The 13,573-nt window shown below is 57.8% G+C and overlaps 1 protein-coding gene across 1 annotated transcript; it reads right to left on the bottom strand.

Moving 5' to 3' along the window:
* Nucleotides 1-1,081: 1,081 nt before the first annotated feature.
* Nucleotides 1,082-8,795, bottom strand: LOC144601275 (transmembrane 9 superfamily member 1-like; the record flags this gene model as incomplete). Its single annotated transcript, XM_078413301.1, has 5 exons — nucleotides 1,082-1,516; nucleotides 2,369-2,795; nucleotides 6,087-6,360; nucleotides 7,617-7,801; nucleotides 8,215-8,795. Coding segments are annotated over 4 exons (1,434 nt in total), but the record flags the coding sequence as incomplete, so codon positions are not given.
* Nucleotides 8,796-13,573: the final 4,778 nt, after the last annotated feature.

Here is a 13,573-nt window from a genome sequence, read left to right as displayed (position 1 = left end):
TGTGATCGTGGCCAATCATCCTCTGTCCCTCTTCCCCTCCCCTTATCTCCCTCGATCTGTCTGTCTCCACCTATATCCTTCCTTTGTCTCGCCCCCCCCCTGACATCAGTCTGAAGAAGGGTCTCGACCCGAAACGTCACCCATTCCTTCTCTCCTGAGATGCTGCCTGACCTGCTGAGTTACTCCAGCATTTTGTGAATAAACACCTTCGATTTGTACCAGCATCTGCAGTTATTTTCTTATATTTATCCACAATCAGTACCCCGTGCCTGCCTTCTCCCCATATCCCTTGATTCCACTAGCCCCTAGAGCTCGATCTAACTCTCTCTTAAATCCATCCAGTGATTTGGCCTCCACTGCCCTCTGTGGCAGAGAATTCCACAAACTCACAACTCTCTGGGTGAAAAAGTTCATTCTCACCTCAGTTTTAAATGGCCTCCCCTTTATTCTAAGACTGTGTGGCCCCTGGTTCTGGACTGGCCCAACATTGGGAACGTTTTTTCTGCATCGAGTTTGTCCAGTCCTTTTATGATTGTATACGTCTCTATAAGACCCCCCTCTCATCCTTCTAAACTCCAGCGAATACAAGCCCAGCCTTTCCAATCTTTCCTCGTACGACAGACCCGCCTGCACTAACAGGGTCTCTCCCAGGCTGCAGAAGTGACAGGAGGCCAGTGAGTCCATGAACCGACTTCAATATCTGTTGCACGCCACCCTCTCTCCCCCCCCTCCCCCGGTCCCCGATGTAAAGGGGGAGGACATCAGGGACCAGGGGGGGAGAGGGTGGAGTGCAACAGATATTGAAGTCGGTTCATGGACTCGCTGGCCACCTGTTCATCAGCGACATGGGCAGAATTAGGGCCATTCGGCCCGTCGAACCTTCTCCGCCATTCAATCGTGGCCGATCTGCCTCTCCCTCCTAACCCCTATTCTCCCCCGCCCCCCCCCCCCCCCCACTAATCAAGAATCTGCCAATCTCTGCCTTATAAAGTGGTCCACCCACCACCTTGGCATCTGCTGCAAAGAATCCCACAGATTCACCACCCTCTGACAGAAGCCTCCAGACACGGAGATACCAAGAACGAGAAAATGTTTTATTACACCTTGAAATCGCTCGACAGAGGAGAGGAGGGGAGAGAGAGAGAGAGAGAGAGACACAGAGAGAGAGAGAACGGAGCTGCCAACACAACTACATTCTCCGAAATTTAAAAAAAAAAAAATTTAAAAATCACAAACCAAACCAGGACCAACAGATGTTTGCGAATGATTACTGGGAAAGGAGAGGAATACAAACATGATTAAACAGGACAAGCCAGCTGTACAAAAGTCCCAACAAAAAAAACCTCAGGTACAGTTCATATAAAATCCAATGTCCCTCTGATAATTATTTATAATGTTACATATTTTACACGGGGTGGGGGGGGGTGGGGAGATCCCGCAGCTCAGGGGACCCCCGGGCTCCGGCCGGCCCGATCGATCTTCCATCACCGTGTTCACGACTGGGGCTGCGGGGGTCCTGCAGGGAGAGAGGGAGAGGGGAGGGTGGGGGAGGTCAGGCAGTGCGGGGGGAGAGTGTGAGGGGATGGAGAGAGGTGGGAGCAGATGAGGAGAGGGGCCGAGACCTGGGCTGGAGGAGAGGATCCATCCCCCAGTCCATCCCGAGGGTGATGTCAATGTAGTGGATGAACTGCAGGAGGGAAGGGAGGTGGGAGAGGGGACGGGAGAGGGATGGGGCAGGTGGACGTGGAGAGGAGGGGGGCGTGGGATGGGAGGGGAGCAGGAGAGGGAGGTGGGCAGGAGAGGGAGGGGAGGTGGGCAGGAGAGGGAGGGGAGGTGGGCAGGAGAGGGAGGGAGGAGAGGGAGGGAGGTGGGCAGGAGAGGGAGGGAGGTGGGCAGGAGAGGGAGGGAGGTGGGCAGGAGAGAGGGAGGTGGGCAGGAGAGGGAGGTGGGCAGGAGAGGGAGGGAGGTGGGCAGGAGAGGGAGGGAGGTGGGCAGAGGAGAGAGGGAGGTGGGCAGGAGAGAGGGAGGGAGGTGGGCAGGAGAGGGAGGTGGGCAGGAGAGGGAGGGAGGTGGGCAGGAGAGGGAGGGGAGGTGGGCAGGAGAGGGGAGGTGTTGGACAAAAGGGGAGGGGGGAGGTAAACGGGAGGGATGAGGAATGGCAGGACAGGGCCAGTTGCCTGGGCAGTAGGAGGAGGAGGTCTTCAGTCCATCTTGAGGTTGTCGGGGAGGGGAGGTGGACAAGGGGGCAGGAGAGGGAGGGGGACGAGAGGGGAAGGGGGGGACTGAGAGGAGGGGGGTGAACGGGAGGGGAGGGGGAGCAGATGGAGGTGGAGGGGAGGGGGATGGGGGGCAGGACAGGGCCAGTTACCTGGGCCGGAGGAGGAGCAGGAGGAGGAGGTCTTCAGTCCATCTTGAGGTTGACGTAGATGTAGCGGATGAACTGCAGGGAGGTGAAGAAGGACACGGACCCCAGCATGAGGAAGAAGGTGTAGCAGGTGAGGAAGGTGTAGCCGAAGAACTCGAGGGTCTGCAGGGCTCCGGACATGTTGGAGCGCCGGTGGTAGTAGAAGATGGAGTAGAGGAACATGAAGAGGCCGGTGGAGCCGGTGGAGAAGATGCTTCGCCACCACCAGCGGTGGTCCTCCCCCGACAGCTGGAAGTACGTGAGGGCCACCGAGATACAGCCGCTCACGCTCAGCAGAATGGCAAACACGATGAAGAGGACCCCATACAGAGTGTACTGCTCACGCCCCCACACCGTGGCAAAGATGTAGTACAGCTCCACCGAGATAGCACTGCGGGAGGGAGAGAGAGAGAGAGAGTTGGGGGGGGGGGAGAGAGAGAGAGAGTAGGAAGGGAGAGAGAGAGGGAGCAGGAAGGGAGAGGGGGAAGAGAGGTGGGGGGAGGGAGAGGTGGGGGGAGGGAGAGGGGAGGAGAGGGAGGGTGAGAGTGGGGGGAGAGAGAGTATGAAGGGAGAGGGAGAGAGGTAGGAAGGGAGAGGGGGGGGAGAGAGTAGGAAGGGAGAGAGGGAGTAGGAAGGGAGAGAGGTGGGGGGGAGGGTGAGAGGGTGAGTAGGAAGGGAGAGGGGGAGAGAGGTGGGGGGAGGGAGGGAGAGGGTGAGTAGGAAGGGAGAGGGGGAGAGAGGTGGGGGGGAGGGAGAGAGGTGGGGGGAGGGAGAAAGAGTAGGAAGGAAGGGAGGGAGAGAGAACGGGAATGAGCGGTGGGGGAGGGAGAGAGGTGGGGGGAGGGAGTGAGAGGTGGGGGGAGGGAGTGAGAGGGGGGAGGGAGTGAGAGGGGGAGGGAGTGAGAGGGGGAAGGAGAGGTGGGGAAGGAGAGGTGAGGAAGAGGGAGTAGGAAGGAAGGGAGGGAGAGAGGTGGGGGGAGAGGGAGTAGGAAGGGATGGGGGAGAGAGAGGTGGGGAGGGAAAGGGGGAAGAGGGAGAGAGGGAGTAGGAAGGAAGGGAGGGAGAGAGAGGTGGGGGGGAGGGAGGGAGGGAGAGAGAGAGAGAAGGGGGTAACGAGAGAGAAATGTGGGAGGGGAGAGAGATTAGTTAAATTTATTCTAGTCACGTAACGATATATTGAGGTACAGTGAGATGCTGCATGGGCCGGGCGAGGAGGGGGCCGAGGGTTCATGGGGCGAAGTGACTGGAGAGGCCGGCTGCAGCGGGGACAGTAACATGGCACCTTTTGCAGATGGACTCAGTGGGCTGCTCGGTCCTAACCAGGGTGGTGCAGCGGGTAGAGCTGCTGCCTCAGCCCCGGAGACCCGGGTTCCACTCCACTCTGTACGGAGTTTGCACGTTCTCCCCGTGACCTGCGTGGGTTTTCTCCGGGCGCTCCGGTTTCCTCCCACAATCCAAAGACGTGCGGGTTTGTAGGCTAATTGGTTTCGGTAAATTGTCCCGTGTGCGTGTGTAGGACAGTGTGAGCGATCGGGCATCGCTGGCCGGCGTGGGTTTAGTGGGCCAAAGGGCCAGTTGCCGCGCTGTATCTTTAAATCAAACTAAACCTGGGGGGGGGGGGGGGGGGGGGGTAGTCGTAGACTTGATGGACCGAATGGCCTAAACCTACTCCCATCGCTTCTGCTGATCAGCGTGCAAAAATAAATGTCATCGAACCTTGCTACACACGATGATAAAGAAACCATCTTTTTGTGGCGTGCGATCCCAGTCAGCAGAAAGACTGCACGCGATTACAATCTTGATTAGTGCGGGTGTCGGGGGGAGAAGGCAGGAGAGAACGAGGTCAGGAGGGAGAGATAGACCAGCCGTGATTGAATGGCGGAGTAGACCTGATGGGCTGAATGTCCAAATTCGGCTCCTATTACATATAAACATATTATCAAGCCCCCCACAGAGTACAGACGCAGGATAAAGGGAATGACGTTTAGTGCAAGATAAAGTCCAGTCGAGCGAGTCTGATTAAAGATAGAGGGTCTCCAATGAGGGTCTCACAACTGTCCCTGAGTTTTGGTCTCCAAATTTGTGGAAGGATACTCTTGCTACTGAGGGCGTGCAGCGTAGGTTTACTAGGTTAATTCCCGGAATGGTAGGACTGTCGTATGTTGAAAGACTGGAGCGACTAGGCTTGTATAAACCAGAATTTAGAAGGATTAGAGGGGATCTTATCGAAACGTATAAGATTATTAAGGGGTTGGACACGTTAGAGGCAGGAAACATGTTCCCAATGTTGGGGGGAGTCCAGAACCAGGGGCCACAGTTGAAGAATAAGGGGTCGGCCATTTAGAATGGAGGTGAGGAAATACTTTTTCAGTCAGAGAGTTGTGAATCTGTGGAATTCTCTGCCTCAGAAGGCAGCGGTGGCCAATTCTCTGAATGCATTCAAGAGAGAGCTAGACAGAGCTCTTAAGGATAGCGGAGTCAGGGGGTATGGGGAGAAGGCAGGAACGGGCTACTGATTGAGAATGATCAGCCATGATCACATTGAATGGCGGTGCGTACAGGCTGGAAGAGCCGAATGGCCTCCTCCTGCACCTGTTGTCTATAATCTGGAGGTGTGCGTTTTCACAGCCCTGTACCTCTTGCCCGATGGGAGGGGGGAGGGAGTGATACTGGTCCTTGATGATGCTGCTGGCCTTGCCGAGGCAGCGCGGGGTGTAGATGGGGGTCAATGGAAGGGAGGTTGGTTTGTGCGATGGTCTGGGCTGTGTCCACAACTCTCTGCAGCCTTGGATGGAGCCGTTCCCAAACCGTGTCGAGATGCATCCTGACACAATGCTCTCTACGGCGCGTCTGTAGAAGTTGGTGAGAGTTGTTGGGGGGGGCGTGTCGAACTTCCAAAGCCTTCTGGGAGGTAGAAGCTGTAGTGGACTATCTTTGATTGGACTTTATCTTGCAATAAACATTATCCCCTGCACCCTGTATCTGGAGTTGTCGATGGCGGGCAGGATTTAGTTTAATTTAGTTTACTGTCACGTGCACCGAGGGACAGTTGAAAGCTTTTGTTGCGCGCTAACCAGTCAGTGGAAAGACAACACATGATCACAATCGAGCCGTTAACAAGTGCGCATACACAGGAAAGAGGAAATAACGTTTGAAGATAAACCCAGTGAGATAGTCTGGACAACCTTCAACTGGACTTTATCTCGCACTAAACGTTATTCCTTTGACCCTGTATCTGTGGGCAGTCGAGGGCGGGCAGGGGGGTCACAAGGCAGTGGACGGGGTCGGAGGTCATGGGTCGCCGGACGAGGGTCGGAGATCATCGAGCAGTGGGCGGGGCCGAAGGGCAAGGGTCACTGGGTGGAGGTCAGGGGTCGTGGGTTGGAGATCATTGAGCAGTGGCCTGGGGTTGGAGGGCGGAGGTCAGCAGGTGGAGGTCGGGGGTTGGCAGGACGGCAGGGGTCACTGGGTGGAGGTCAGGGGTTGCCGGGCGAGGGTCAGAGATCATCGAGCAGTGGCCTGAGCAGTGGCCTGGGGTCAGAGGTTAGGGGCTGGCATGAGGACAGCAGGGTCACTGGGTGGAGGTCAGGGGTCGCCGGGTGAGGGTCGGAGATCATCGAGCAGTGGCCTGGGGTCGGAGGTCGGGAGGACGGCAGGGGTCGGGCGTCTCGCTGGGCCCCACCTGAAGGGCAGGAAGCCGCCGATGGTCATGTGGACGAGGGCCCCCCTTGTACCAGGGCTGCGGTGGGATCTCGCGGGCGATGTTCTTGGTGCGGCACGGGGCGTTGAAGCTGGCGGCGCTGTTCTTGCCCACGATGCCGCCGATGACGGTGAGCGGGAAGCGACCAGCAGCCAGACGGTGAGGAGCAGCAGCACCGTGGTGGCCGGTAACGCCTGCGTGGAGCCATTCACCCAGTGCACCGTGTTAATCACGCTCCACGTCAGGAAGAAGGGGCCTGGGGAGAGAGAGAGAGAGAGAGAGAGAGAGTCAGGGTATGCTGTAAACCCACCCGCTCCTCCCCTTACACCCCCTCCCCACCCAGGGCAGTGTTGATCACACGCCCTGCCAGGAAGAAGGGGCCTGGGGAGAGAGTCAGGGTACACTGTAAACCCACCCCCTCCACCACCCGTCTCCCTCCACCCCCTTTCCCCGTCCCTCTCAAAGAAACATAGAAAACAGGTGCAGGAGGAGGCCATTTGGCCCTTCGAGCCAGCACCGCCATTCATTGTGATTGTGGCTAATCGTCCACAATCAGTAACCCGTGCCTGCCTTCTCCCCATACTCCCTTGATTTCACTAGCCCCTAGAGTTCTATATAACTCTCTCTTAATCCATCCAGTGATTTGGCCTCCACTGCCCTCTGTGGCAGGGAATTCCACAAATTCACAACTCTCTGGGTGAAAACGTTTTTTCTCATCTCAGTTTTAAACGGCCTCCCCTTTATTCTTAGACTGTGTGGCCCCCGGTTCTGGACTCGCCCAACATTGGGAACATTTTTCCCGCATCCAGCTTGTCCGGTCTTTTTATAATTTTATACGTCCCTATAAGATCCCCCTCTCGTCCTTCTAAACTCCAGTGAAATCGAGCCCAGTTATTCCCAATCTTTCCCTCGTACGACAGTCCGCCATCCAGGGATTAACCTGGTGAACCTACGCTGCACTGCCTCAATTGCAAGGACGTCCTTCTTCAAATCAGGAGACCAAAACTGTACAACTGCGGAAGGTCTTTCAGTCAGAGAGTTGTGAATCTGTGGAATTCTCTGCCTCAGAAGGCAGTGGAGGCCAAGTCTCTGAACGCATTCAAGAGAGAGCTAGATAGAGCTCTTAAGGATAGCGGAGTCAGGGGGTATGGGAGAAGGCAGGAACGGGGTACTGATTGAGAATGATCAGCCATGATCACATTGAATGGCGGTGCTGGCTCGAAGGGCCGAATGGCCTCCTCCTGCACCTGTTGTCTATTGTCCCCTTTGTTCCCGATACTCAAATTCTCTCGGCCTCTATAAGATAGACAATAGGTGCAGGAGGGAAGCCATTCGGCCCTTCGAGCCAATGTGATCATGGCTGATCATTCTCAATCAGTACCCCGTTCATCCTTCTCTCATCCTTCTAAACTCCGGTGAATACAAGCCCAGTTATTGCCAATCTTTCCTCATACGACAGTCACACCACCCCATCCCCACCCCCCCGCCGGCCCCCCCACCCCCCGTCCGTACCAGAGAAGAGGCTGGAGGTGAGCAGGATGTTCCACACCCAGCACTGGCCGCCCAGCTTGCGATAGAAGTTGCTGGCACGTAGCCGGACACGCAGCAGGTCAGGGCGTACAGGAGGATGGCGGCAGAGTTGATGGCCCCGTGGCGGTGCACGTTGAACATGCCCAGCAGCGCCATGATGATGATGCCTGCGAGAGGAGAGGGGGGCAAAGGCGGACGGTCAGCGGGGGTCAACGAACACAGGACACTGGCCCACAGGGCAGAGGGGGGGGGGGTCAAGACTGGGCACGGTGGTGTGGCGGTAGAACGCAGTCGCTGTCTGTACGGGAGTTTGTACATTCTCCCCGTGACCTGCGTGGGTTTTCTCCGAGATCTTCGCTTTCCTCCCGCACTCCAAAGACGCGCAGGTTTGCAGGTTAATTGGCACGGTGTAAATGTAAAAATTGTCCCCGTGGGTGTAGGATGGTGTTAGTGCGGGGATCGCTGGTCGGCGCGGACCCGGTGGGCCGAAGGGCCTATTTTCACCCCCCACACATCCCCCGACCCCTCCACCCCCTCTAATCCCCCCCTCCTCCTCAGCCCCCCCCCCCCCCAGCCTCACCTGTGCCCAGGGCAAGGAACTGTGCCCCCACCCCCAGCACGGAGCAGAGGAGGCTCTTGTGGGGGGGGAAGCGGAAGACGTCGGTGTGGATGATCTTCCAGCCGTTGTCGGCCTGCTCGAAGTCGTCGCGTGAGGGGGTCCCGCTGACCAGACCCTGCCCGCCGCCGCCGTCCTCGTCCAGGTTGTAGCGGGCGAAGTCGTTGCGCAGGACGCGCATGAGGATGACCAGCACGAAGCCGGTCAGCAGGAAGACCAGCACCATGGAGTTGATGATGGACAGCCAGTGGATCTCCAGCGAGCGGGGGAGAAGCTAGCGTCACGGCAGCCGGTCCTGACGCCGCTCGTAGGGTAGCGCCGTCTCGTGCCAGCGCACGCTGTAGGTGTGTGTCATGGCCACCGGCGCCCGCAGCTCGTCCAGGCTCTGCGGCTTCGACTCGCGCATGCTGACGTTGGCCGAGATCAGGCGGTCGCCGTTGTACTCCAGGTGGAAGTCCAGGTGGGTCCACAGCCCCACCTTGTGCGTGTGCGGCAGGAAGTTGCTCTCCTCCAGGTAGCCCACAAAGCCACGCACGGGCAGGTCGTCCAGCACAAACTCAAAGTAGTACAGCTCCTCCACCGCCTCCTTCAGCTGCTCGATCTGCACAGTGAGAGAGAGATGGAGAGAGAGAGTCAGGAGAGGGAGACATCCAGCACAAACTCAAAGTAATGCAGCTCCACCGCCTCCTTCAGCTGCTCGATCTGCACGACACAGAGAGAGAAAGAGAGAGAGAGAGAGAGAGAGAGAGAGAGAGAGAGTCAGGAGTGGGAGACATCCAACACAAACTCAAAGTAGTACAGCTCTTCCACCGCCTTCTTCAGTTGCTCGATCTGCAGAGAGAGACGGGCAGGGAGACGGACAGGTTCAAGCCTCTTTTAGTGCATTTCAGGGGCTCTTGTTGTCGACCTCCCCGTGGTGAGCCCTGTCAACTGACCTCAGTCAGGCGAACGACAACAACAGAGACAGCAGAAGCAGATTCATAACTTCTGCTGCCTCAAACGCAAGAGAAGAGGTACATTTTAAAGTACAAACGGTCATTACAAAATAACGTGAATGTCATTATACACTAATAACATTTTGAAGTAAATTCACACTGTAATTGACAATCAGCCAAAAAGGTGGAAATTGTACTTTCTGCTGTGTTTTATATCTTAACCCTGCCTTAATTAATTGAGTTATATAATCTATAGGGGGGAGAGACAGTGTGGCTGGTGTCATCCACCCTCGATCTGTCGGGGGTGGACCGGGGGGGGGGGGGGGGGTGGATGGGGGGTGAGATATCCCGCATTAACTCAAAGTAGCCCACCACCTCCTTCAGTTGCTCAAATCTATGGGCAGAGTGAGCACGGCTGTTGTCACCCAACCTCCATCTACAGGGGGGGAGAGGCAATAGCCAATAGGTGCAGGAGGAGGCCATTCGGTGCTTTGAGCCAGCACCGCCATTCAATGTGATCATGGCTGATCATTCTCAATCAGTACCCCGTCCTGCCTTCTCCCATACCCCCTGACTCCGCTATCCTTAAGAGCTCTATCTAGCTCTCTCTTGAATGCATTCAGAGAATTAGCCTCCGCTGCATTCAGAGGCAGAGAATTCCACAGATTCACCACTCTGACTGAAAAAGTTTTTCCTCATCTCCGTTCTAAATGGCCTGCCTCTTATTCTTAAACTGTGGCCCCTTGTTCTGGACTCCCCAACATTGGGACCATGTTTCCTGCCTCTAACGTGTCCCAACCCCTTAATAATCTTATATGTTTCGATAAGATCCCCTCTTATCCTTCTAATTCCAGTGTATACAAGCCTAGTCGCTCCAGTCTTTCAACATAGTCAGGCCTGGGAGAGATCCAGCACAACCTCAACAGTGTACAGCACGGTGGCGCAGCGGCAGAGTTGCTGCCTCACGGTGCCAGAGACCCGGGTTCGATCCCGACCACGGGCGCTGTCTGTACGGAGTTTGCACGTTCTCCCCGTGACCTGCGTGGGTTGTCTCCAGGTGCTGCGGTTTCCTCCCACACTTCAAAGACATGCGGGTTTAGATTAGAGATACAGCGCAGAAACAGGCCCTTCGGCCCACCAGGTCCGCGCCGCCCAGCGATCCCCGCACACTAACACTATCCTTCACCCACTAGGGACAATTTTTTTTAACATTTGCCCAGCCAATTAACCTACACACCTGTACGTCTTTGGAGTGTGGGAGGAAACCGAAGATCTCGGAGTAACTCAGCGGGTCAGGCGGCGTCTCGGGAGAGAAGGAATGGGTGACGTTTCGGGTCGAGACCCTTTTTCAGACTGATGGAGAGTAAAGACTGCAAGTCCCGTCAAGGATCGACCGAGGGACCTCAGGGGTATCTAGCACGACTCTCTCAGTTGCCTGATAACAGCTGGGAAGAAACTGTCCCTGAATCTGGAGGTGTGAATCTTCACACTTCTATACCGTTTGCCTGAGGGGAGGCAGGAAACATGTTCCCGATGTTAGGGGAGTCCTGAACCAGGGGCCACAGTTCAAGAATAAGGGGTAGGCCATTTAGAACGGAGGTGAGGAAAAACCTTTTCACCCAGAGAGTTGTGAAGCTGTGGAATTCTCTGCCCTAGAAAGCAGCGGAGGCAAATTCTCTGGATGCTTGTGCATGATCAGCCATGAACACGGTGAATGGCGGTGCTGGCTCGAAGGGCTGAATGGCCTCCTCCTGCACCTATTGCCTATAAAGAGAGAGCCAGCTAGATCAAGGGATATCACAAAAAGCCGGAGTAAGTCAGCGGGTCAGGCAGCATCTCTGGAGAGAAGGAATGGGCGACGTTCCGGGTCGAGACCCTTCTTCAGACTGCCAGCTAGATCAATACTATTTATCTGAACAGGAGCTAGCCTGAGGAGAAGGTAGCTGTATACAAAAGGCGGATCCAGCTTGGATTCATTTAATGCCTTAAGAATGAATCCCAGCCAGTATTTCAAGTTTTGCCTGACGTTTTAAGAAAGGTTTTCTCTCCACCCCCTTCTCAGTTCAGTTTATTGTCACAAGGTACTGCAAAGAGCTTGTTGCGTGCGAACCAGTCAGTAGAAAGGCAATAAATTATTACAATCTCCACGTGTACCGATACATGATGAGGGAATAACGTTTACTGCAAGATGATAGTTCAGTGGAGGAAAGAAGTGTAGCTGTTGGTTTAAATCGAAGGTAAGACAAAAAAATGCTGGAGCAACTCAGCGGACGGGCAGCATCTCTGGTGAGAAGGAATGGGTGACGTTTCGGGTCGAGACCCTTCTTCAGACCCCGACTCCTCGACCCGAAACGTCACCCATTCCTTCTCTCCAGAGATGCTGCCCTTCCGCTGAGTTACTCCAGCATTTTGTGTCGACCCTCTGTACCTCTACCCCCTCCACATTCCAACACCCTCCCACCCACCCACCCTCCACTAGTCCCTCTCACCTCCACACTCTCGCTCCCTCCCCTCGATACCAGACTCCTCCTTTCCACTCTCCCCCACCCATCCCATCCCCCTCTAGTCTCTCAACTCGATACCAGTCTCCCCTCCCCTCCACACTCACCCCTCCACTCCCCCCCCCCCCAGTCCCTCTACTAGATACCAGACTCCCCTCTCACCCCCTACCAGACTCCTCTCCTATCCACACCCCAGGGGCTCCCCTCCCCTCCACTTTTCCCACCACTCTGGTAAATACCAGTCTCTCCTCCCTCCCGCCACCCCACCCATCCATCCCTCCCCCTCTACTGGATACCAGTCTATCCTCTCTTCTACCTATCCCATCCCTCTCCTGTACACCACACCCCGCCCCCCCCCCAATCCCCCTCTAGACCCTCTGCTAGATATCAGTCTCCCCTCACCCCCTCACCCCTCCCCTCGATACCAGACTCGACTCCCCTCCACATTCTCCCCTCCACACTCCCCCATCCCATCCCCCCCTGGTCCCTCTCCAAAATACCAGCCTCCCCCTCTACCCAAATGCCATCCCCCTCTACTCCCTCTCCAAAATACCAGTCTCCCCTGCCCCCCCCCCCCCCCCCACCATACCAGACTCTCCTCCACAGGGGCTCCACCCATCCCTCTCCCCTACCTATCCCACCCCCCTCCTGTACACCACACACCCCTCCCTCATCCCATCCCCCTCTACTAGATACCAGACTCTCCTCTCCTCCACATTCTCCTCTCCACTCTCCCCCATCCCACCCCCCTCTGGCCCCTCTCGTACACACCAGTCTCTCCCCCCCCCCCTCCCTCCCTCCCTACACACCAGTCTCCCCCCATTCCCTCCCCCCCCTCTTCTACACACCAGTCTCCCCCCCCCCCCCCCCCTATCTCCGTCCCTCCTCCCCCGACCCTCTCCTACCAGCCTCCCCCTCCCATCCCCTCTGGCCCCTCTCCTTCACACCAGTCTCCCCCATTCCCCTCCCCCTCTTCTACACACCAGTCTCCCCCCCCCCATTCCCCACCCCCCTCTTCTACACACCAGTCTCTACCCCCCCCTCTCTCCTCCACACCATCCCCCCCCCCCCGTTCCCCCTCCCATCCCTGCACACCAGTCTCCGTCTCCCCCCCCCCCGGACCCTCTCCTCCCCCCCCCCCCCGGACCCTCTCCTCCCCCCCCCCCCCGGACCCTCTCCTCCTCTCCCCCCCCCCCCCCCGGACATTCTCCTCCCCCCCCCCCCGGACCCTCTCCTTCCCCCCCCCCCCCGGACCCTCTCCTTCCCCCCCCCCCCCCCCCGGACCCTCTCCTCCTCTCCCCCCCCCCCCCCCGGACCCTCTCCTCCACCCCCCCCCCCCCCGGACCCTCTCCTCCACACCCCCCCCCGGACCCTCTCCTCCCCCCCCCCCCCGGACCCTCTCCCCCCCCCCCCACCCTGGCCGTACCTGCTGCGCGTCGAGCTGGAGGCGGCAGAGTTCGCGGCGGGAGTGGTCCTTGCGGAAGGCGATGTTGTAGAGGCTCTCGGCCATGCGGTCGCCGTCCAACACCTCGCCCAGGCTGAGGCTGCGGTGGCGGACGAGGGCGGGCCGGCACACGGGCAGGCTGTAGTAGTGGTAGGTCTCCTGCGGGTTGTGGTACGGGCCCACCTTGTTCACGTACAGGGAGATCTCCTGTCCGAGAGTGTAGTGGCCGCCGCTCCCGCCGCCCCCGGCGCCGCCTCCTCCCGCGGGGGCTACGGGTCCCCCCTCGCCGGCTCCGGCCGCCGCGCCCAGCAACAACAACAACAGCAGCAGCAGCAACGCCGCCCGCCCGGCGCTGACCCCAGGCCGCGGGCCACCGCCTCCTCCCACCGTCCCGCCGCCGCCGCTCCCGCTCCCGCTCCCCGTCCGACCCTGGCCGCTGCCCT

This window comes from Rhinoraja longicauda, chromosome 16 (assembly GCF_053455715.1).
Source record: "Rhinoraja longicauda isolate Sanriku21f chromosome 16, sRhiLon1.1, whole genome shotgun sequence".
Classification (NCBI taxonomy): domain Eukaryota; kingdom Metazoa; phylum Chordata; class Chondrichthyes; order Rajiformes; family Arhynchobatidae; genus Rhinoraja; species Rhinoraja longicauda.
The sequence above is the reverse complement of the archived record's forward strand: the minus strand, read 5'-3'. Positions and strand labels throughout refer to the sequence as shown.